We start from the raw sequence: 22,516 nt of genomic DNA on the forward strand, positions 1-22,516 counted from the left end.
ACTGCTTGTCTCCTTAATCACTGGAGTTTCTTTGTTTTTTCTTTCCTTTTTTTTAAAGAAAGTTTGGAAAGAGGCTGTGAGGGTGCATCACAGCTCTGTCATCCTGGGAATGAGAGACAGTTAAACTGTAATGGCCATTAGAGCTCCTTTTCCAGCTGTCTCTCCTGCTTCTTATTCAATAATTCCCTTAATGTTTTATGCTAATGGAGCAGCTTATTACTAATATTTTATTTTATCAAGATCACCTATTGCATAGAAAAGAGGAGGGGGACCAGAGCCATGGATGGACATGGAGCTCTTAGCTTGCTCTGCGTAATGATGATGATGATTATTAGTAGTAGTAGTAGTATTATTAAGTAGCAGATTGGGTGTAAAGGGCCAGCTTGGGCTTTTATCTTGCCGCCTCTATCTATGTGCAGTGACGATGTCTCTGCAGGAGGGTGACCTTGGGCAGGGTGAGGGTGGCGAGGTGGCAGGGCTGGGTGCAGTTTTGGGGTCCATCCCTGTGGGGCAGGAGCTTTTTCAGTCTCTTCCCCCTTGGCGTTCCCCAAACAACGCTTCAGTCATCTGGCTGTCTCGAGCCTTGATCTCCTTTAATCCATGCTGCAATTTCTGCAGGATACCCTGGGAAAATCTCCCAAGATTGAGAGTGACAGCCCTGAAACTGGTTGGAAATGGGTCAGAAAAAGTTGCCTGTAGGAGCATTTGCCTGGAATAAATCTGATCTCTGCTTTCACAGGCGTGTCGTGAGAGAGTGAAACAAAACATGCTCTGCTTTAAATGCTGCTTTTTCATGCCTCAGTGGTGACTTCAAAGCTGGTCCAGATTGAGGCAGGCTTCAGCTGGGAGCGCTTGGCCAAATCCGGGCGCTCCCTGTGCCAGCACCCTTTTATCGGCACGACCGGGCTCCTCTCGCCATTGCCTTTGCTTTGGCCAGCCCAGAGCATCCTCGGGGTGTTTGCATCCCTGGGACGTGGCTGGCGCAGGTCTCTGGCTGAGCCCTGCTTGCGTTTGTGCCCCCAGGGAGGGATGATCGCCCTTCTGCTCTCCATCCTCTGCCTGGTGATGATCCTTTACACCCGCCGGCGGTGGTGCAAGCGGCGCAGAGTGCCGCAGCCCCAGAAAAGTGCCAGTGCCGAGGCAGCCAACGAGATCCACTACATCCCCTCGGTGCTGATCGGGGGCCATGGGCGGGAGAGCCTGCGCAACGCCCGCGTGCAGGGCCACAACTCCAGCGGGACGCTCAGCATCCGCGAGACCCCTATCCTGGACGGCTACGAGTACGACATCACCGACCTACGGCACCACCTCCAGCGTGAGTGCATGAACGGCGGGGAGGACTTCGCCAGCCAGGTCACCCGCACCCTGGACTCACTGCAGGGCTGCAATGAGAAGGCCAGCATGGACCTCACACCAGGTGGGGATGGGACAGGGGGGCGTGGACTCAGCTGAGTCCTTTCCAACTTGTCTTCTCTCTATCATTCCATACACATGTTTTCCCTTGAGTATTTTCCCCGTTTCTCTGGGGTTTTGTTGTGTGTGAGATGCTGGTGGCACTCTGAAGGTGCTTCCATTGCTCAGAGACCTTGCAGCCAGTTGAGAGCAGTCCCTGCTGAGTGGGATGTGGCTGGGACAATGTGGGGTGGAGCTCTGAAGGGAAGGGCTGTGATTCCCGTGCCCTGATGGAGAACCAGAATGGTGTATCCTCCGAGCTACCCCATGGTGACCCCCAAAATTCCCTTCTATATCCCGGGATTTCTGGTGTCTTCTTCAGCTGAGGTTTTTAGTATCAAAATGATACTTGCCATCAGTATGATTCAGAGTTAACACTGTCTTCTGATCACCAGCAGGGATTCTTTGAAGCTTGTAACACACTTGCTTTTGGCCATATTGCCAACTGAGCCATCCAGCTGGAGCCTTCTCAACTGAGATGTGGTTTGGGAAGACCATGGTGTGGTTCCTATAGCTCTCCAGGGGTTTTCTTTACAGACCTGGGTATGCAGAAGTGCCTGAGAGGCTGAATGTTAAATCTCAGCTTTTGGCTAGCTTGGTGGGGGTGGCGGGTCCCTTCAAGCTTTGAGATGCTCATGAGGGTGCATTGGGGGCAGCTCGGCCCATTGGCCATGGCACCCTGGTTGCCTCATGCAGCTGCTGGAGATGGATCCAAGGAAATCTCTCTCTTGCCTCCCTCTTTTTTTAAAAATCTTTATCCCTGAAAGATTTTGCCTTTGATTCTATCTGCTCAGGGAGCGATAATGCCAAGCTGTCCCTGATGAACAAGTACAAGGACAACATCATCGCCACCAGCCCTGTGGACTCGAACCACCAGCAAGCCACGCTGCTGTCCCACACCTCCAGCAGCCAGCGCAAGCGCATCAACAACAAAGCACGAGGTAGGGGGGGTCCTGGGAGGGATGGGGTGCTCTGAGCTTCCAGCCACCCAAGCTCCAGCAACTCACCCTCGTGGAGACATAGGGCCAGCGAGAGCATGGAAAGGAGGATTTGGGTGGAGGGAAGCAGAAAAAGGGTGTCTGCAAGGGTGCAAATGATGTTGGGTTGGTTGGTTGCAAAGATGCAGAGGGTGTTTGCCACGGTAAATATTTTATGATACCGGCACAGCCACGGGAAAAGTTGCAAGGTAATGGGGGGCATGGCTGTGTGTGGTGGGAAGGGGTGTCCCTGCTGCGTCCAGCAGACGGGGCTCCTGGTCTTCAAGGCAAGGCTTGCCCTGAAAGGGTGATGTAGGATGCGGCAGCTTGGAGTAGCACCGTGCCAGCCCCACCGTGACCACACTTGGTGTCCCCTGCAGCCGGCTCAGCGTTTCTCAACCCCGAGGGGGACTCGGGGACGGAAGCGGACACCGATCCCCAGCTGACCTTCTACACGGATCCCTCAAGGAGCCGGAGGCGCAGCCGAGGTGGGTGCAGGCGCAGAGGTGGGCAGCGGGCCATGGCCCCCTTGCCTTGTTTGCCGTCACCTCTCCAGGTTCGGAGACTTTCCATTGGCAAAAGATGGAAACCCAAGCGTGATCCGGGCTGCTATGGGCAGGTGCCGGTCCCTGCTCCTGTAGCGGGCTGCTGCTGCTCTCCAGTGGAGTTTCTCAGCAGAGAATGAAATATATTCTGATTTTTTGCTGGAGGCTTCTGCTGAGCTCTGGTGTGTATTAATGAGTAACACACTTCAAAGGCTGGCCCATGAGCTCCCGTGCTGCTTCTCAGCACAGTGTTGCTGTGGGTTTTCTCTGGCACCGTACATGTATGAGCTGTGAGTGCAGCAGAGGATAGGGACAGGCTTGGTCCCCAGGCAAGAGTCTCACCCCACTGCCCTGCACCATCACTCTGGGAGGTTTTCTCCTCCGGGGAGAGTTTGTGTCTGTTTTCCCTCGCTGAGCCTTGTTTGCTGGATGGTGCCTTGTTTTTCTGGGAGTGGTGGGACTGGGAGCCATCTCCTTCACCCCCAGTGCCCATGCTGGGTGCTGAGAGACTGGTTCAGGCTTTGTCTCTGCAGGGGATAGCTCAGCCCCCAGCCAGCTTTTCCTGCTCAGCTTCTTCAGCTGAGAGATTAAAAGTCAAAGACCTGCATGCCTTTAGCAGTTAGGGCTCTCCTGTGCTTTTTCAAAGGCATCCAGAAGGCTGTTGTCATGGCAAAATTAACCTGAGAGAAGTGCTGAGAAGAAGGAAGGGGGGAAAAAAAAAGATATTGCATTTCTTCTCCTCAAAATCTCTGCTCTGCTTTAAAGTCCTGCTGCTGCAAAGGTCTCAGCGTGCTGCGGTGCAGGGGTGTGGGAGAGCCCAGTCTGCGGAGGCTCAGGGAGACCCCGGCCGCAGCAGGCAGAAGGGAGGGTCCCACAGCAAAAGCTGCTTCATGCTCTTGAAAATTCAAAGCAATGCTGCTTGATTGGATTGCCACTGGATTTCCAGGGGGCTGGGCAGGGTCCGTGCACCCTGAGGTCTCCTGGCCACACCCCAAGATCTTCCTGGGTCCCCCAGGTCTCAGGTTTGACTGCGCTTTCGTGTTTTTCAGTGGGGTCCCCCCGGAGCCCTGTGAACAAGACCACACTGACCCTCATCAGTGTGACGAGCTGCATCATCAGCCTGGTGTGCTCTTCCCACATGAGCTGCCCCCTTGTTGTTAAGATCACCCTCCATGTCCCTGAGCACCTCATTGCTGATGGTGAGCACCCCACAGTCTTACCCACCCCCTCCTGCCCCATTCTGTAAGCTGTGATGGAGGGGAGGAGAGGATGATGAAGAGGACAGTTGTGGGATGGAGGGTACCAGTGAGGCACAGAGGGGATGGGCACATGACAGGGGATGGGTGGAGGACAGTGGTGGCTGTTGCGGGATGAAGGGGATGGGTGCAGGATGGAGGGGACAGGGGTGAGATGGAGGGTACCAGTGTGGGAGCGAGGGATGGAGGGGTACAGGATGGAGGGGAGGGGCACAGACAGAGGAGACAGACACAGGACAGAGATGGCTGTCGTGGGACAGAAGTGATGGGTGCAGGATGGAGGGGACAGGCGTGGGATGGAGGGTACCAGTGCGGGACACAGGGGATGGGTGCAGGATGGATGGGATGAGCACAGGACCGAGGGGACAACTGTGGGACAGAGGGGACAGGCATGGGATGGAGGGGATGGGTATGGGATGGCATGGACCATCATGGGATGAAGGACATCAGTGTGGGACAGAGGGGACAGGCGTGGGACCGAGGGGATGGGTGTGGGCTGGTGGCGGCTGTTGTGGGACAGAGGTGACAGGTACAGGATGGAGGGGGCTGTCACAGGATGGAGGAGACAGGCATGGCATGGAGAGGACCATCATAGGGCAGAGGGGATGGGCACAGGACAGAAGGATTAATTGTGAAACAGAGGGGGCTGTTGCGGAACAGAGGGCACTGTCTCAGGATGGAGGGGATGGACAGGGGATGGAGGGAACCATCACGAGATGGAGGGGACCATCACAGGATGCAGTGGACAGCAGCGGGTTGCCACCGCTAACTCCCCTCTTGGTGGCAGGGAGCCGGTTCATCCTGCTGGAGGGGAGCCAGCTGGATGCCAGCGACTGGCTGAACCCAGCGCAGGTCGTCCTCTTCTCCCAGCAAAACTCCAGCGGGCCCTGGGCCCTGGACCTCTGCGCCCGGCGCCTCCTTGACCCCTGCGAGCACCAGTGTGACCCCGAGACTGGTAGGTGGTCAGGCAGTCGGGGTGGGTTTGGGAGCTCACCTCTGCCTGCTCAACCCGGCTTTGGTGGGAAGATGCTTTCTCGCCTTGCTCCATGTGCAAGAACAGAGCTGCTGGGTGCCTCGGTCGGCTCCAGGCGGGGTTTGGCAGGGAAGCATGTGGAAAGCCTTGTCCTCCCGTGTCCTTCATGTCCCCCGTCTCTCCGTAGGTGAGTGTCTCTGCTATGAGGGTTACATGAAGGACCCCGTGCATAAGCATCTCTGCATCAGGAACGAGTGGGGAACGAACCAGGGGTGAGTGCGCCTGCCGCAGCATGCCCAGGCTTGGACTGTCCTTGCATGAGCTGCTCAGCTTCAACAGCAGTGTAGCAGCACTGTGGCAAATCGTCTTACGTGAAAGAGTTAGAGGAGTCTTGGTGAATTGTAAGGTCAGCGCATGGCTGGGCTCTGCAGCAGGTCTGTGGGAGGCGAGGATTTCTACTCTTTGAAGTAATCAGAGATGATGTAAAAGAGACCATTGCTAGGTTTCAGAGTAAACACCCCCTGGAGAAGATCAAAGCTGCTCCTCTTCCCCTTGTAAGCACTCTTCTTGACATCCTGCGCTTCATGGGGCTTTCGGTTTGGGTGTACGAGGCATCAGAGGAGGGCTGAGGTCGAGCTGCAGTCTTTGGTGGAGGAGGGAGGCTGTGGAATGGGTATGCCCCACGGAAAACTGGGCAGGTTAGATGCTTCGATGCCATGGCCTGAGGGAACAGTGCATTCGCCATCTGCTCCACAGCTTGACACCCCTGGAAGCGCAAAGGGAAATTTTTCTGATGTTTTGGCAGCAATTTGGTGGGGGATCCCAAACATTCCCATCTCTCTCTGACCCTCAGGGCATGCTCCTTCTGGTCCTCAACACTCATGGGTCTCTGATGTGCAGATGGGAGCTTCCAGGGATGGCTGGAGGTAGTGTACAGAAAGCCAAGACACCCCCAAAACCAGAGGCCCTACATGCACTGGCACCTCCAACCCCCTTTTTCCTCCCTTCGTCTCGTTGTGCCGCTGCTGGATCGGCAGCCCCGTGCATGGCAGGACGCCTTCTCTGAAGTCATTAGTCTTCACAGCAGGAAGAGAAAATCATCAAAGGCTGGGCTTGGCGGCACCCCCGCTGTGCTGCTGCACTGGAGGATGGCAGCCATGGGGGGCTGCCCCCGCCGGCCAGCCCCCGGCTGCATCCCTTTGAACTGGGGCCCAGGGAGAGCACAGCTGCTCTCTCTCCAGCCCCCTCTGTTGTTTGGGTTTTTTTTCATTTTAAAAGCAATTGAGCAATTAAATCCAGTGTGGAGCACCGGCTGTGGGAGACAAGGGCGGCCGTCGTTGTGGGTGCCTTGAGCCAGGCTGGGGACAGGGTAATGCTCATGAGACAGTTGACCCCGTGCTGGGGATGTGCTGAATGAATGGTGTGGTCAGAGTCCCCAAACCACTGTGAGGTACTACAGGGAAAATACAGGCAGAAATACAGCTCCCTGCCCTGTTTGTCCCCAGGGGACACATGTCTGACAGGGATGTCCCCAGCTCCTCTGTGCCCATCTAATAAGAGGCACTGAGCAATGGGGACTCGGGCGTGGGAGGGGGTATTTCCCCTGCAGGGGGCTTCCCTGTTTGGGGTTGTATTGGGTTTAGGAGTATCTCATAGTGGGTTGGAAAGAGCCCACGGCCACCCATGACCGCACATGGCTTTGGTGCCAGCCTGTGCCTCCATCAGAGCTACCAGCAGCGTGCTGGAGCCACCACCTTGCAAAAAGCAAGAAGGAAAATGACTTTGTCCATTGAGATGGATAGTAAAAATGGATAAGCACAGGTGCAGTAGCATTTGCTGCCTTCCCCTCTGCTTTTCCTTTGCTCCTGGGCATGGAACTGCAGCTTCACACTTTTCCTCCCATGCACATTGCTTTTCTCTAGCTTCTTCCCAATCTAGCTGCTCCATTGTCTAAAGCAAAAGTGGAGAAAAAGTTGCTTTCAGGTGAATTGGGAAAAAATATAGATGGTAACAAAAAGGAGAGAAGCCAAGGGCAGGAAGGACAAATCCATTCCTGCAGCCCTCTGGACCTGTTCGCAGTTCCGGACCCAGGTTTAGTCTCAGCAATGCCAACCTGACAGGTACTCTGAACCCACTCCATTCCTCCAGGGGATTTGGGGCAGCTTTTCAGACCCGGCTCCATCCTGATGCCCCCACGGGAGCCTTCTCCATGCTCATGCTTGAACCTCTGGTTTTCCTCCTGCAATAGTGTTCATACCTGACCAGGATACATGTTGTCTCGGGTCTTTTCTTATATACCAAAGTTGGCTATGACAAATTATACGCAGCATTTCCAACATACTTTTCTGTTTGGGGCAGAGAAACCTAGCAGATCTCTTTTTCCCCAAGGTGCAACACAGCCCTAGACCATGGTGGGGCCATCAAAGTCCTGCCCTTCTCTGGGCTCTCAAGAAGGCTCCAATGCTGCAGTGTCAGGACTTTTTCAGCACCACCCTTTGAGACCTCCTCTCTCAAGCTGTTTGAAACCAGGGTCATTTTGTGCTTCTTCCTTGAACTTGTCAGATTTTTGTTTCAGAAAATGGTAGCAGCTGAAATAATTTACAGGGGCTCTTGAAAGCACGTCCACACTAAGCATCGTGATGCCAAGGCCAGCTTGATGTTCAGTGAGGATTTTTCTGCACTGCCATCTGTTTCTGATCTCCAGCTGCTGCTTGGTGCAGCTCTGCCTGCAAGGGCTTGTGATGGTGGAGGTCTCTTCTACCTGTCCAAGGTGTCCCTTGTGAACCCTTGGCCTCCACAAGGTCATGTCTGTGATGAACTCTCTTTGGTCCAGCGGAACCATCTTGTCAGAGCCCATTTAACTGAATAACTTGTAATTTTAACGTGGTATTTATGCTTTTTGGGGTAGAGGTTGAGCTGCCAGGCCATGCTGTCTTTTGTTGCACTCATCAGCTTGCTCCCAGCTCTAGCCTAACAAGGTTGCCCACAGGCTCACCTGAAAGAGATGTCTGCAAATCCTCTACTCTCTCCCCCCATCCCAAGGCGAGATCAACTGTGCCTGAATTGTTTCTGACCATTGTTTGTCTAATATCCTCCTAACCCCTCCAATATTGGAGCGATGTGCTGCAGCCATAGGTAGTGCAAGCCAGGCGGCAAGTCAGTCCCCGGAGAAGCCACGCTGGCTCTTAGCAAAGGGGAGGTCAGCAAAGCAGGACCTGGGGGCTCTGCCAAATCCCTTGGTGTGCTTGGAGCAATGTGGTCTGGCTATGACCTCTTTTGTTTTCCTAGGGTGGTGTTTTTATCTGAAAACTCACTTCAACTCGTTGCTTTAGATAGATTTGCCATTGGTTTGTTTTTATTTACAGTGATTATGGGTTCACTCAGCGTCTGTTCACTCAGCAGCATCTAATTTTGCTCATGAAGGCGAGCTCATCTTTGAACTTTATTGGTGATGGCAGCGAGGCTTTGTGTGTTGTGTGTATTTTGGGTACCATGCTGAGATCCATGCCTCTGTGGCACATCTTTTACCCAACGCATCCGGTCCCTAAATCTTCATCAGTTTTTCAAAAAATAAGATCTTTTTGATCATGGGTAGCAGATACATTTGATCATCTGCTTTTTTTGTGCTGCTCTTCAGCTGTTTTACACAAATCTGTCTGGTGCTGTTTGTGTGTTCACAGTCTGTCTTCCTACTTTGATATGCATTGTTAATTAGCTGCTTTTCGGCTCTTACTCTAACGTTTCCTTGGCAGGATGCAGGTTCCAACAATCCAACCAATACTGCCTTATCTTTGCTCATCAAACCAAATTCCTGCAGTTAGTTCGTGGTATAACTCGACCAAAAGTCAAATCAGCTCATTCTGCCTTTAGTTAATAAACTGTTACCTGCCCGCATTTGTACTTCTTCATCTCAGCCCTTAGATCCATCATGCAATGGCTTTCCTATCCCATCCCCATGTACTCTTCTTGCCTGGGTGCCCTTTTCAGACACCCCGATGAGATTTAAGACAGTCTGCATTTAAGGGGTCTTTAACAACATGCCCTTTCAACTTGTAATGGGCTTCACCCTGGCATGGGAAGGTTTTAAGCCAGTTTAAGGCAATTTGGTGAACGCGTCTGACTGGGTGCTCTCACCCTCTTCTAGCAGTTGGCAAGCAGGGGCCACCCCAGCCCCTGTCCCATGCAGGGCAAGTTATCCCTTTCTCTACCCCACAGCCTTGCAGCCGTTTCTTCCAGCACAGGACCTGAATTAGTGCAACAGCCCGTGCCCTGCTTACCCGCCTCCCCTCCCCGTGGTGCCTCTTCTCTTCTGCATGCAGTTATGCCCCTCCCTGGCCATGTACCTGTTCCTCCTGTCCCATCCCCACGCACAATCCACTCCCAACCCCACAGAGGAGCTGGGGACACGCTGAAGTGACAGGGACAGCACATTTCTTGCTTAAAGTCTTTTTTTTTCTCTTCCCCCCCCCCCCCCCTTTTTCTATCTTTTTTTCCCCCTCTGCCTTTCTCCATCCCCTGCTGTGTGCCTCGGCTTTGCAAGCTTGAAGGACGGCCAGATAAAAAGCTTCTCTTTCTTTCAGATCCTTTCACCAAACCACCCATCCGCCTCCTCCTCCCTCCCCATTCTCCTCACAGATTTACGGGCAGCCCAGGGAGAAAGTGCTGGCATTAGCATTTTTAATAAAGAGCTGCTTGGAAGGGATGGCAGGGGGTGGGGAGGTGCGAACGGGAGAGGCATCAGCAGCTGAAGCCCGAGCAAAGCCGTTGCAAAGCAAAGCGAAGTTGGGGAGGAGCCGGGATGGGCATTGCCGGCAGGAGAAGTTGGCAGCTCGGTGCTCGTGTCATGTCTGCTCTCTGCTCGCCCCCCATCAAGGTGGTGTTGGGTCTTCTTGGGTCCCCACTTTGGTCATTGTGGGGAGTGGGTCCTGGGGCTGCAGGAGGTGTGCAGGGGCTGCAGGAGGTGTGCAGGGGCTGCAGGGATGCTTCTGGGCCATTCAGCCTGGGCTTGAACTCCTGAGCTGCCACTGAAGGGATGTGGTGAGTGCCTTCATCCGTGCCGCTCGCTCCCAGCACGCACTTGGAGCTGGTGCTTTGATGCCATGAGGGGTCTTGCATGGCTGCCCTCATTCTGCTCGCTGGGTGGAAACCCCCAGGAGCACTGGGGGTCAGGGAACCAGACGTGAAGTCACCTATTTCAGTGTGTAACAGCTGACCACCTTGTCCTCCAGTGGCATTTCAGCCACGCTCACATGTAGTGACTTCTCAGTGCCTTCTGCAAAGACCCATTCCTGCAGGCCCCCCAACTTCCCTGCCAGCTCCCCTCAAACCAGCTGCTCCAAGTTAGCTCATCGCAGTCACATCCTGCAGGGACCGGGCTTTGATTCCTCATCCCACCCATCTTGTCTAGAAGAGCTTTGCAGGGAGCGAGGACCAACGGGAGCATGGTTCTCGATGCTGGAAGTTAGTCTGGCCTCGTCCCCTTGGGGCGGTGTGGCTGGGGTGCTGTTGAGGTGGGTCAGAGCATCACCAGCAGCACCAGGTTCGGAGGACTTAGCAAGTATTTCGGGAGCTTCCACTCAAGCCCAGATCTGGAGCAAGGCATAGCTGATGGTCCAGCTGGAAAAAGCAAAGAGGCCTGAAGATCATCCTGGGGATGCACTGGCAGCACTTTGGCTGTGGGAACTTGCTGACTGAGTGTGGGGAGTTTGCTGGTTCTCAGCTGCCCTGGTGATCCCCCGTTTTGTTGTTTCAGGTGCCTACCTGAGTGCCAAGGCTTGCAGGGAGCTGAGAGCTGTCATTTCTGGCCCATTTAATCCAACCTGATCAGGCACAGAGCTGCTTCTGGTCAGTCCTGCTTTCCTTTGTGAGCTCTGAAGACCTCTGAAGAGCAACAAAAATATCTGCCAAGAGCAACAAAAACCAGAGCAGTGAGGTGCCTCCAGTGATCACAGAAAGCAGGGAGGGAGACAGCCACATGGGTACACACTTGCATGCATGGGAGAGGAAGGAGAGGTGAAACAGCAGCAGAGGCATGGGGGCAAAAGGCAGTGATGGAGGTGAGGTGTGCCTGGGGAAGGAGATCTCACCCCATCCTCTGCAGCAGAAGGCACAAGTCAGCAAGGATGTGTGGGTGGAAATGTTGGTGCTGAGCTCCTGGAGAGGTTCCTTGGAGATGAGGATGGATAAATACCTATTGTTGAGCTGAAGGTCTTGTATAGAGACCATCTCAGGGCTTACCTGCAGAAGGTACCATGTCCACAGACTCAGTGGTGCCTGGCAGCATTGGTTGTCCTCTGCCACGTAAGCACATAGCTAAAGACTGAGCATTCCTTTTAATGGTCCTTTTTTGACCCCAAGTAGAGGCAAAGTGGGGTAGGCTGGGGAGATGCCACACGGTCCCTCCCTGGAGCTTGGAAACCTTTCCCCGGCTCAAAACCATCATCACATGAATTTTAGCCACAGTTGGAAATTACACCCTGGGTGGACGCAACATGGCCTGGGCACTGATTTCCATCTCCTGGGCAGGTCCAAGCCCACCGGCTGCATGTCCTGGATGTGTTGGCATCCATGGGCTGCCAGATGTGCCATCTGGCCAAGGTCCAGCAGCCACCATGCCTCTGCAGCGCCTGCCCTGGCGCTGAGCTGCGCTGCAAGCCAAGAGCAGCTCTTCATAACTGCTTTTCCACCCGAGTCGATGGGGAACAATACCTTGTCTCTGCTTTTGTTCCCTGCCCGGTGCGCTCCTGAGAAGCAAGAATAATACCCATCTGTGGGAGCGTTGGAAGGCAGAGGCGCGAAGCATTCAAGGCATTGGCGAGACACAAGGAGCACATCGCTTTCCGGCCGAAGCTGACCTCATTCAGGGCAATCCGATCTGCAGGCTGAATGTAATCCCCCGCTCCCAGCCGACTGGACGGGAAAATGGCATTGTATCCCAGCGAGGAAATGAGACAGCGCGCTGTAATCCTGCAATCAGGATTTTTTTTTTTTTTTTTTTTTTTGTCCTTGCTGAAATAACTTCAGATTAGAAATTAAAGTGCTTGTGCAGGAGAGATGTAATTGCCTCTGGAGAAAATCCCCGGGCTTTTTGGCAGCACCTGATACTCTCACCGTGAATTTTAACAGTAGTGATGCGATGGGATGGAAAATCTCTTTCTCGCCCCAGCTCTGAGCTCTTGCAAAGGGGATTTGGAGATTTAGGGTTTGGGAGTGGGGTTCGTGTTGCCTGATTCAAAGCCCACTGTGGTCAGGTCTCTGTGCCTCCCCTTGCTCTGCCTTGTTAGCCTCGCTCTGCAAGTGATGCTCTGCCAGGAGGGCTGTGCTGCTGGGGATGCATGCTGCAAGGTGTGGTGGCCACGGGTGTCCCACCGAAGGGCACTGGCCACCGAATCATGGTTGCACATCACCCTGTGCTATGTAGGGCAGCAGGGATGGAGATGATGGGGCCATCAGCTCTTCAGCCTCCTGCTTGACTCCAAGCTTCCAGCTTGTCTTCCAGACCCCTTTGCAAAGTCACACAGGGGCTGTGGCTTCCTCAGCTCCCCTCCTGAAACAATGAGACCCAAGGGGAATAAGGCAGGTGGTGAACCTGTGGCCCCCGACCTGACGTGCTCCCTTGCAAAAGCCTTGCAGAGAGAGGGTTCAGCTGCCTTTTGGTTTTCTTTTTGCAATTTGATGGCTGTGATGCAAATCCCTAAAATGGGAGCAGGGCGGGCAGTACCTGAGCATGCAAAAGCATGAGGCTCATGGATGCGAGGGGGACTGGAGTGCACTGTACTCCAAAATAAAGGATGCAATATACCACTGACCCATTGGCAGGTTGGGGCTGGGGTGAGGATGTGATGTCATAGGAATCCCAAAATCAAGATCTTGGATGTGGGGGCTATTTTATCACCTTGTCCTGTCTTGGTTTGAACCGTCTCATCCCAGGACCCCTGTGCACGTGAGCTGGGGGCCAAGCAAGGGAAGTGTTTTGGGCTGTGAGTGACAGCAGGAGCATGATGCCAGTGTGATGCTCCTGGGTTTCTCTTCTAGGCCTTGGCCATACACCATCTTCCAGCGTGGCTTTGACTTGGTGCTGGGCGAGCAGCCGTCCGACAAGATTTTTCGGTAAGCGGTAAAGGCAACCTGGTCAGCACATTTTGGGGCTCAAAAATATCATTCAGGGCATATGGGCAGGCTGGTATTCCAGCTGGCAGTGCTGAGCATGGCTGTCCTGTGCCACCTCCTGGGGACATGTGAGCATGGCTGGAAAGGTCCTACTATAGCTGCCATGTGGGATGCTGGATGCCCAGCGGCCAGTTCCTCCTCTCCATTTGTGATGAGAGAGAGGTTTAGGCTCTGGGGTTTCTACTGAAAAGGGAAGTGCCTGCCTTTTTTTTTTTTTCTAATTACCTAAATTACATGTGCTTTTGGGGGGTCATTGGGGTGCATTTGGAGGAGCCACCCCACTTTACCCTACTCATCTGCCTTTGCTCGGGCTGACATCCCTGCAGGGCAGGGGGAAGTTCAAGGGCTTGGTTTTGGGCAGAGGTAGCCCTCCAGGCTCAGGGTTTTGCTCCATGCCGGCCTTTGCTGCTCTCCCTGGCAGGTTCACCTACACCCTGGGGGAAGGCATGTGGCTGCCGCTGAGCAAGAGCTTCGTCATCCCACCAGCTGAGCTGGCCATCAACCCCTCAGCCAAGTGCAAGACCGACATGACGGTGATGGAAGATGCAGTAGAGGTCAGGTAGGTGCGATGGTGGGGCGAGGGCATTTAGAAGGTGTTTCAGCAAATACACTGGTGGTGCGTCCCTGGAGCGAGAAGACCAACCCAAAGCACATGGGGGTTGATGTGAGCTGGGATCCCCGCCCCGCATTTTGCAGGTAGAGATTAGTACGTCCATTAACCTGCCCCTCTTTAGTGACTGCAAAGCTGAGCCTTCAGAGGTAGCTGTCGTCATCTCAGTAGCTTCTGCATCCCCTAAAAGCTTGGTTGCTGTTCAGTTCACTGTCAGCCTAAGGGAAACCTGAGCTCCGGAAAAACCCACACAGTAGCCGTGGTTGTGCATGCATTCACAATGTCTCATTGGAGCAGTGACACTTTCTCCTCCTCCTCGCAGGGAAGAGCTGATGACCTCCTCCTCCTTTGACAGCCTGGAGGTCCTCCTTGACTCCTTTGGCCCCGTCCGTGACTGCTCCCGAGACAATGGGGGCTGCAGCAAGAACTTCCGCTGCATCTCGGACCGCAAGCTGGACTCGACGGGCTGTGTGGTGCGTGGCCCCCCGGGACCGGCAAATCTCCTTTGGTGTGAGCAAGGAGGCGGAGGGTGGAGGGGGAAGGGCTGCACCCTTCCTCCCTTCCCATCACCTCGGGATGGATATTTTGGGATTGGTTTTGCAGCGGGAAGAGATGGTTTTGGGCTGGCACGTCCTCCGTCCCTGCCCTTGCTGCATGCACACATGAGGGAGCGAGAGCCCATCTGCTTGCTGGCTCTCTGGGAGATCCCACATCACTCATTTTTGTCCCCTGTCACTGCTGCAGCTGCTTTGCTGTGCAGGGGGAGCGTGTGCCCTGAAATGGAAGGGTTCGTGGGGTTGGGGTGTCCTGCTGTGATGCCACCAGAGCTAGATATTGGGATGAGGAGGCTGTGAGCGTGCAGCAGCCGGTGGGTTTGGAAAGGGCAGCGCTGCTTTGGCAGTCACCGGAGCTGGGTGCCAGTGAGCGGGGTTGATGCCAGCACATTACCTTTGCGGAGGGTGGCTTGTGGGGCTCCCACTCCAGAGGCTGCGCTCCCCAGGGGCAGAGGAGGCAGGAGGAATATCTGCAGCTGTGGGTGGTGTTGCCGCTGTCTCTCCCGCAGCCCCCGATCATCACTTAAGCTGCAATTTCCAATGGAGAGCAGCGCCAGAGCCCTCCCCTCCATCTCACCCCTGGGGCCAGATTTCTTCCCTGGGGACTTCACCTCTCGCTTCCCCCCCACCAGTGCCCGACAGGACTGAGCCCCATGAAAGATGGCACAGGCTGCTACGACCGTCACGTTGGTGTGGACTGCTCAGATGGCTTCAATGGAGGCTGTGAGCAGCTGTGCCTGCAACAGATGGTCCCCCTGCCTGAAGAGCCCCTGCTCTACAACATCCTTATGTTCTGCGGGTGAGTGCCTCATCACTGCCCTGGCCACAGGGACGGCCCCGAGGTGCTGCTGTATCTTGCTGCTGCTACCCTGACCTCATAGGGTTGGGTGGCTTGGGAAGGTCTCCTCCATTCCTGGTGTCCCTGCTGGGGTGGCCTGGTGGCCCCAGTCTCCACCAGTGGGGGCTACAGCTGATGGTGGACCCTGGGCTGGCTTCTTAGGTGCATCGAGGACTACAAGCTGGGCACAGACAGGCGGTCGTGCCAGCTCATCTCGGAGTCATGCCCTGAGGCGGGGGACTGTGGTGAGCCCCGTGAGCTGCCCATGAACCAGACACTCTTCGGGGAGATCTTCTATGGCTACAACAACCACTCCAAGGAGGTGGCTGCGGGGCAGGTGCTCAAAGGGACATTCAGGTGAGTTGGGGATGTGGGGAGGTGATCCCAGCAGGGTCTGACCTTGCTGTCCTCTCCAAGAAGGTCTTAGGCTGGACCTTAGCAGACTGCCTGGTCCATCCATGTCTGGCCAAGTTTTGCAGGAGATGGAGGGGCTGGTGGGGAGGGCACATCTGAAGCTTTCCACTGAGAGTAGACATCTTTGTAACCCATGGCCAAAGGAAAGGCTTGGTGCTGGGTGGCTTTTTGGGATGGGTCAGCAGCTGGTGGGGATGATCCCAGGCAGTTCACTTGTGCTCCAGCCCTGCCCTCCTCTCTGCAATTAAATTCCAGGCAGAACAACTTTGCCCGTGGCCTGGAGCAGCAGCTGCCAGATGGGCTGGTGGTGGCCACAGTGCCCCTGGAGAACCAGTGCCAAGAGGAGCTCTCCGACCCCACGCCTGACCCCGAGTTCCTCACCGGTGAGTGAGTCCAGATGGACCCGTGCCTTTCCCAATGGGGCAGCTGCCGGCATGCCCAGCTTTGGCACCTATCCCTCCCAGGGGATATGGGTTATGTCTCATCTGGCTTTAGCATCCTGTGCTTACCTGCAGCAGCAGCAGCGGTAAGAGAAAGGCATTAAAAATGAAGGAGAGGGAGAGGCTGTAAATTAATCGTGTGGCATAAAAACTCAAGTGACCATTGGATATTTGGGATATTTACAAAAAGGAGATTTTTTTTTTATTCAAGGCAAAAAAGGTTTGAAAACACCTTTAATTTGATTTCCAAATCAAACCCTTTGCGGGTGTGTCCTGGTTTCAGCTGGGATAGAGTTAATTGTCTTCCTAGTAGCTGGTACAGTGCTATGTTTTGAGTTCAGTATGAGAAGAATGTTGATAACGCTGATGTTTTCAGTTGTTGCTAAGTAGTGTTTAGTCTAAAGTCAAGGATTTTTCAGCTTCTCATGCCCAGCTGGAGGGGCACAAGAAGTTGGCACAGGACAGAGCCAGGCAGCTGACCCAAACTGGCCAACGGGGTATTCCATACCATGTGACGCCACATCTAGTGTATAAACTGGGGGGGGGGGGGCGGGGGATCGCTGCTCGGGGACTAGCTGGGTGTCGATCGGCGGGTGGTGAGCAATTGCACTGCGCATCATTTGTACATTCCAATCCTTTTATTATTCCTGTTGTCCTTTTATTAGTGTTATCACTATCATTATTAGTTTCTTCTTTTCTGTTCTATTAAACCGTTCTTATCTCAACCCATGAGTTTTACTTCTTTTCCCGATTTTCTCCCCCATCCCACTGGGTGGGGGGGGAGTGAGTAAGCGGCTGCATGGGGTTAAACCATGACAGGGCGTAACGAAACATTCAAAACCTGCCACGCCAAACCAAAATGTTTCGGTTTGTCCTGCCAGGGCACCATGACCCATGAGTGATAGGGTTATCATGGATTCCTAGACAACCTTCAAGGATTTACCTTTCTTCCACCAAGTTGCTAGCACCCCTAAATAGCCTTTGTTTCCTAGGTGCTTATTGCTTTTGGCTGAAATGGCCGAGGACACCAGGCAGCCACTAAATGAGGGATGTAGATAGTAAGGTGTTTTGAAAGGTGTCTGCAGGGTGGTCTCATACAGGACCTTGTGCATTCACCCCATTTGGCAGAGCTCCCAGAAGGGTTTTGGGGACCACCTGTGTACTGCACCCAGGGTCCGATGGGTGCTGGTTGCCCCAATGGGGTGCTTGGCAATGTAGGTGTGTGTGCAGGCAGATGCAGGCAGGGAGGAGGGTGCTGGCAGGTCCCAGCAGGGCTGAACTCCCCTTGGGGACCCACCTCAGCGGGTCACCCATGGGGATGCTCAGCCCTGCCTGGAGGTGCTGTAGGACACCTGCCTCCCATGAGGCTCTGCTGTCCTCCCCGCTGCATTGACGTGGTTACATAGATGTAATGAAGATGGTGCTGCCATGGCCTCAGCATCATGGCGGGCTTGGTGGGGCTGGGACTCCACTGACAGTTATGCCAAGGAGGCAGAAGCCAGTAAATTGTCCTATTCATTTCCCACTGCTCTGCTGGCTCTTTGTGGCTGATTAAGGCCAAAAAAAAAAAAAAGGAAAAGAAGTAAAGTCTTCTCTGCTTGTCAGTAAGCAGATCTGTATATTGCTGTGAATACACGAGAGGCAGAGCTGCTGTGTAAGGAAGGGTTGTCTTAGCATAAACACTTTGCAGGGAAGAGCAAGGCTTTGAAGCTGTTGGTAGCAGCCAGCACCGAAGGGAGAGGCACTGGAAGGCAAAGGATCTTATCCTCCATATCCTCCGCCTTCGTTTCTAGTTATGGAGGGGGGAATGCCCATTGTTATCCTCCTGAACTCCTGCTGTGTGGCTGTTTAGCAGCAGAGTCTGCCACTTTGCTGCTGAGTGGAGGTGTGCGGTGTTGGCTGTATGGCAGCGGAGCTGCAAGGGAGGAGGTGGCTGTGTCCCAGCATCCTGCTGTGGCACACCGAGGGATGCTCCGGTCACCAAAATCAGAGCCATGAGCACCCTTTAGTTGCCTTTCTGGGGCTTTGTCCAAGGTTCGGTGGCATCTCTGTCCCTCTGCTCATGGAAGCTGAGCTGCCATGCGCCTTGGCTTGTGCCTTGGGCAGGATGAAGTGGCCACCCAGCCCTGGTCTCCATGAATTTCTGGCTCCCATAACACACAGTTAAATGGCTGAAGAATGGCATGTCTTTGCCTGGAGAAGGAGAAACCCCAGGTCCTGCTCAGCCCCAGCATTGCCATAATGTCCCACACTGACAGGCGTGCCATTTCCCCCATACACCTGTGTCCTGCTTGGCTCAGTCCCGGTTGAAGGGGACCCAGGGCCTCTTGGTTGGCCGCAGTTGGGCACATGTGGCGTGACGGTGACCGTTCCCAGGCCTGCAAACAGCTCATTAAAAAGCGCAACTCTCATTAGTGAAATAATTAGCACACCTGGGCATGTCTTGGGAGCGGGCGCCAGGAAGGAAGGAGGAGGGGATGCAGGAGGAGGCTCGTTATCTTCCAACGCAGAGTCCCGGACGGCAGGATGAAACGAGCCCACGTGTTTTCCTTCAAAGCCATGATTTTAATTGCTGGGGAGCAGCTGACCCTCAGCTCTTAATGCCTCGCCGCCTTCCTGGGGGGATGTGGTGTGTGCACAGTCCTTTCCCCGGCTTCTTCCCACCCCACTGGCTGCATTGCCCCGGCCATGGCATGAGGGGCTGCATCCATTCCCATGGGGAGACATCCCTGGGCAGTGGCACTAAGCCCCCATGTCCTTTCTCTGGCAGGGATGGTGAACTTCAGTGAGGTGTCCGGGTACCCCCTCTTGCAGCATTGGAAGGTGCAGTCTGTCATGTACCACGTCCGGCTCAACCAGCTGACCATCTCCCAATGTAAGCATGCAGGGCCAGGGGGAAGAAGGGAAAAAGGGGTGGCGAGAGGACACACAGCCTTCTTCTGACAAGTGATGGGCTCAGAGGTTGGTTGCCCATCACAAGTGTGTAAGGAGGTGGCAAGGGCTTGGGATCCTCTTGGGATATGAGCATCTCTTCCCATCTCTTCCCCAGCCTTCAGCAATGCACTCCACTCTCTGGATGGGGCCACCTCCCGTGGAGATTTTGTGGCGCTGCTGGACCAGTTTGGCAACCACTACATCCAGGAGGCAGTGTATGGTTTCGAGGAGTCCTGCTCCATCTGGTATCCCAACAGGCAGGTCCAGCGGCAGCTCTGGCTGGAGTATGAGGACATCAGCAAAGGTAGGAGCCCCTCTTGTCCCCAGAAGGGTCCCCACAGCCACCCCATGGGAGTGGGAAGCTGGGTTTGCTTTCAGCGTAGCAGGGGAAGTGCCAAGCCTGCAGCAGGGCTGCATCCCATCTCATCCTTTTATTTGCACATTGCTCTTGTACCCTTTGAAGCCGGCCGAAGGACTCCCGTGGACTGCAGCAGGCGTTAGTCCAGGCCAGAAAGGAAGATAAATACCCACATCCCCAGGGAGATGAAAGACGAATGCACTAATCCCACCAAGCCGTCCTGCCTGATTCTGGACTTAACTGTTATTTGTCTTTAATCCTGTTCCTTCCTTCCTTTTGTCTCCGCCATATCTGCTCTCTTCCACTTGCATCCTGCGGCCAGACTTTTCTCCCTCTAGTGTGTTTTCTTCTCCTGGGCTGTCAGTGCTGTGCTTTTAATGTCTGGAAACCAGTCATGAACTGAGATGTGAGGTTTGCCATGGTGCAGTGGGCATCCAGCACTGCTGCATCCCCTCTGGTGCCCTCACTGCAGCAAGGTGTGAGAGATCCCTGGTGGAAGGGGTTTTGCAGGCGGGTGATGGCTGGTTTGGATGCAAGCTTTCCAAAAGCAGAGGCAGCCTAATGCCTGCCTGCTGCTGGCTGTCACCAGGACCACAGCATCTCTTGTGCTGGCCTTTGCAAAGCTGCCTGCAGGCGTTTTGCTGCCTGTGCTGGGGATGTTGGCTTGTACCACCCAGCCTTGGGCAGCAAGCAAGAGACAGCTCCCAAGCCCGGACATGGAGGATGCTGAGCAGAGTTGCTGCTTTTTAGGTGACCTTGGTCTGCTGTCCCCCACCCAGAAGCTCCTGGGTGCAGGCAGCGTGAGGTTGGAGCTCGCAGGCACCCGACCACCGCATTGTTTCCAGCATGAAGCTTCATAATTCTCAGTATTGGCACCATGCTACGGTGCTGCTCTTGCTGTGCCCTGGCCGCGAAGACATTTGTTTTCTCTCCGGGGCTCTTGTCTGGGAAAGGCTTCTTTCTGAGCCTGAGTCTGGATCCTGCAGGCTCAGACCTCCTGGAGCCTGGACTTCTTCCCAAGCCCACCTGCGAGAGTACAGACCCATTGCTGTTTTGCTGTGGGCTGTCTCCAGATGTAGCATCTTTTGATTGCAAGTACTTTTTTTTCTCCTGCAATTTCCTCCTCTTTGATTTTCCTGCTTGGAGGCTTTTCAGGTCTGGCAGTCTCTTTCCACCCACAATATCACATTTCGGTTTCGCTCTGGCACCTGCCACTTTCCCTCCTTTGCTTTTTGTTTGCAAACGTCAGGAGCTGGATATCGATTGAGAAATTGCAAGAGACAAATCATTCCCTGGCTCCTCTGCTTTCCCTTGGCGCCTGCTAAGCTGAAATTCACAGCCAGCCCAAAGCAATCCATTTCCAGCTTGCTGGGGGAGTGGAGCAATGCTCTTGTACCATGGGTTTTGTTTAATAGCCTTGTTTTCTTTGCAGGAGTCTTGAGGGTAGGCTAGCGCTGGCCCATTTCTCAGCAAACCCTTGCAATAGGAAGATCTTCCTACTGAGCCATGGACGTGCTCTCCGGCGGCTCCCCACAGCAGCCAGCCCGTACCAAGCCACCGCCGGCAATGTCCTGAGCCTGACCCAGGGGCAAGGCTTTGCCTGGGCATCCTTCGGCTTCCTCTGACCCCACCGACCATCATCAATGGTCCCTCTGGGCCCCTCTTTCTTCAGTGTAGAGCCAGGGATATCCTTTGGCAGGCATTTTGGGTGAAAATCACCGTTCCCCTGCATGGCAAGGCTCGCAGTGGCAGCCAGAGTGCAGCAGTGATGGGCAGATCCTACCTTCTTGATTTCTGTGCCAGGACTTTTCCCCTTGTGTCAAAATATTTCCTGCTATGGGAGTGCTGGAGAAAAGCCCACCAAATGCAGGGTCTGGCTCACTGCCCCGTGCAGTGGCGACACGGTCGCACCCAGTGTCAGGCACCTTTGTGCGGAGCTGGGAAAAGCGTAGACTGTGGTGATGCTTTCCTGCTGCAGATCTTTTTTCCGAGCCTGTTGGATTGCAGGGTGGCCTGAGGGTTGGCAGGGTAAGACCTGCAGATATTCCCCCATGTGTACAGGGTAGAGGGTAAACGAGCCTTCAGTCTTGTCACAGTCTGGCTGGGGGTCTGCGGTCCCAACGAATGTATCTGCCTCCATCTCACCATTTTCTTTTGCTTTGTGATGGTGCTTTGCAAGCTAAGCCATTAGGGCGAGACCCTATTTCCTTGCCTGGCTGTAACTTTGTCCACCTCCATCATGCCCCATGACAGTGCGAAGAGACAGGAGGAACCAGGCTTGAGCCAGCTCCTGAAAGGGAACTGCTCCCTATCTCCCTTTTCCTGCATGGGGACTGAGTTGAGGAGGTGTGGAGGGGCTGGAGAGGAGCTTGGTGGCTTTGTAGCCATCTCGGGAGCTTTCTGGGCATTGTGAGGCACTGGCAAGTCTTCCCTGCTCATTCTGAGCTCTTCAGAGTTCAAGGCTGCAGACCTTGGGGGGGGGCACCGAGTCAGCATTGTTGCTGTGCACCCTGGTCTGACACTCATGGTCTCTGGTTTCCAACGTGCTCTGTCACATCAGCTTTGATCAGGGTCATTGGGAACCGAGGGAGTCGAGCGAAGAAATGAGCTGTTGGACCAGGAGGGCTTTTGCAGCAGAGGGTTTGGCTGGGGGCTTTGGCAAGGGATCAATGTGCGGTGAAGGTGCCCAGGCAGATCCTTCATGCGTCTCCAGCGACATGAAGAAGGCTCCCTCTCGTGGGGACACGCTGCAAGGGTGGTCCATCCCAGTGCCAAGCAAAGGGCTGGGGCTGGGGCAACTGAGGCATGGGGAGACAAAAGGACCTGCCATGGTAGAGACCAGGGTGGACTTTTCAGTCCTGATTCCTCCTCTGAAGACCAGGGAACGTTTCATCCCTACAGAGCAAGCTCTTAAGGATACAGGGGGGTCTCTGGGTGGCACTGCCTCTCTCCTGGGTGGCAGACAGGGCTCTAGCCCCCTCACATCCCCTTATTGA

At 54.5% G+C, this 22,516-nt stretch overlaps 1 protein-coding gene across 2 annotated transcripts in view; it reads left to right on the forward strand.

Annotated features, from left to right (window-relative positions):
• ASTN1 (astrotactin 1) overlaps window positions 1–22,516 on the forward strand; it is a 64,034-nt gene that overhangs the window by 23,183 nt on the left and 18,335 nt on the right. For both annotated transcript variants that reach the window (XM_052801400.1, XM_052801399.1), the window contains exons 3-16: window positions 1,024–1,417; window positions 2,247–2,393; window positions 2,810–2,917; window positions 4,024–4,173; window positions 5,018–5,185; window positions 5,391–5,475; window positions 13,238–13,312; window positions 13,794–13,931; window positions 14,305–14,455; window positions 15,169–15,335; window positions 15,537–15,731; window positions 16,044–16,171; window positions 18,999–19,103; window positions 19,278–19,466. In XM_052801400.1, the coding sequence (XP_052657360.1) occupies window positions 1,024–1,417; window positions 2,247–2,393; window positions 2,810–2,917; window positions 4,024–4,173; window positions 5,018–5,185; window positions 5,391–5,475; window positions 13,238–13,312; window positions 13,794–13,931; window positions 14,305–14,455; window positions 15,169–15,335; window positions 15,537–15,731; window positions 16,044–16,171; window positions 18,999–19,103; window positions 19,278–19,466 (2,200 nt within the window). The remainder of the gene's footprint in view (window positions 1–1,023; window positions 1,418–2,246; window positions 2,394–2,809; window positions 2,918–4,023; window positions 4,174–5,017; window positions 5,186–5,390; window positions 5,476–13,237; window positions 13,313–13,793; window positions 13,932–14,304; window positions 14,456–15,168; window positions 15,336–15,536; window positions 15,732–16,043; window positions 16,172–18,998; window positions 19,104–19,277; window positions 19,467–22,516) is intronic.

This window comes from Harpia harpyja, chromosome 11, assembly GCF_026419915.1.
Source record: "Harpia harpyja isolate bHarHar1 chromosome 11, bHarHar1 primary haplotype, whole genome shotgun sequence".
In the NCBI taxonomy this organism is placed as follows: domain Eukaryota; kingdom Metazoa; phylum Chordata; class Aves; order Accipitriformes; family Accipitridae; genus Harpia; species Harpia harpyja.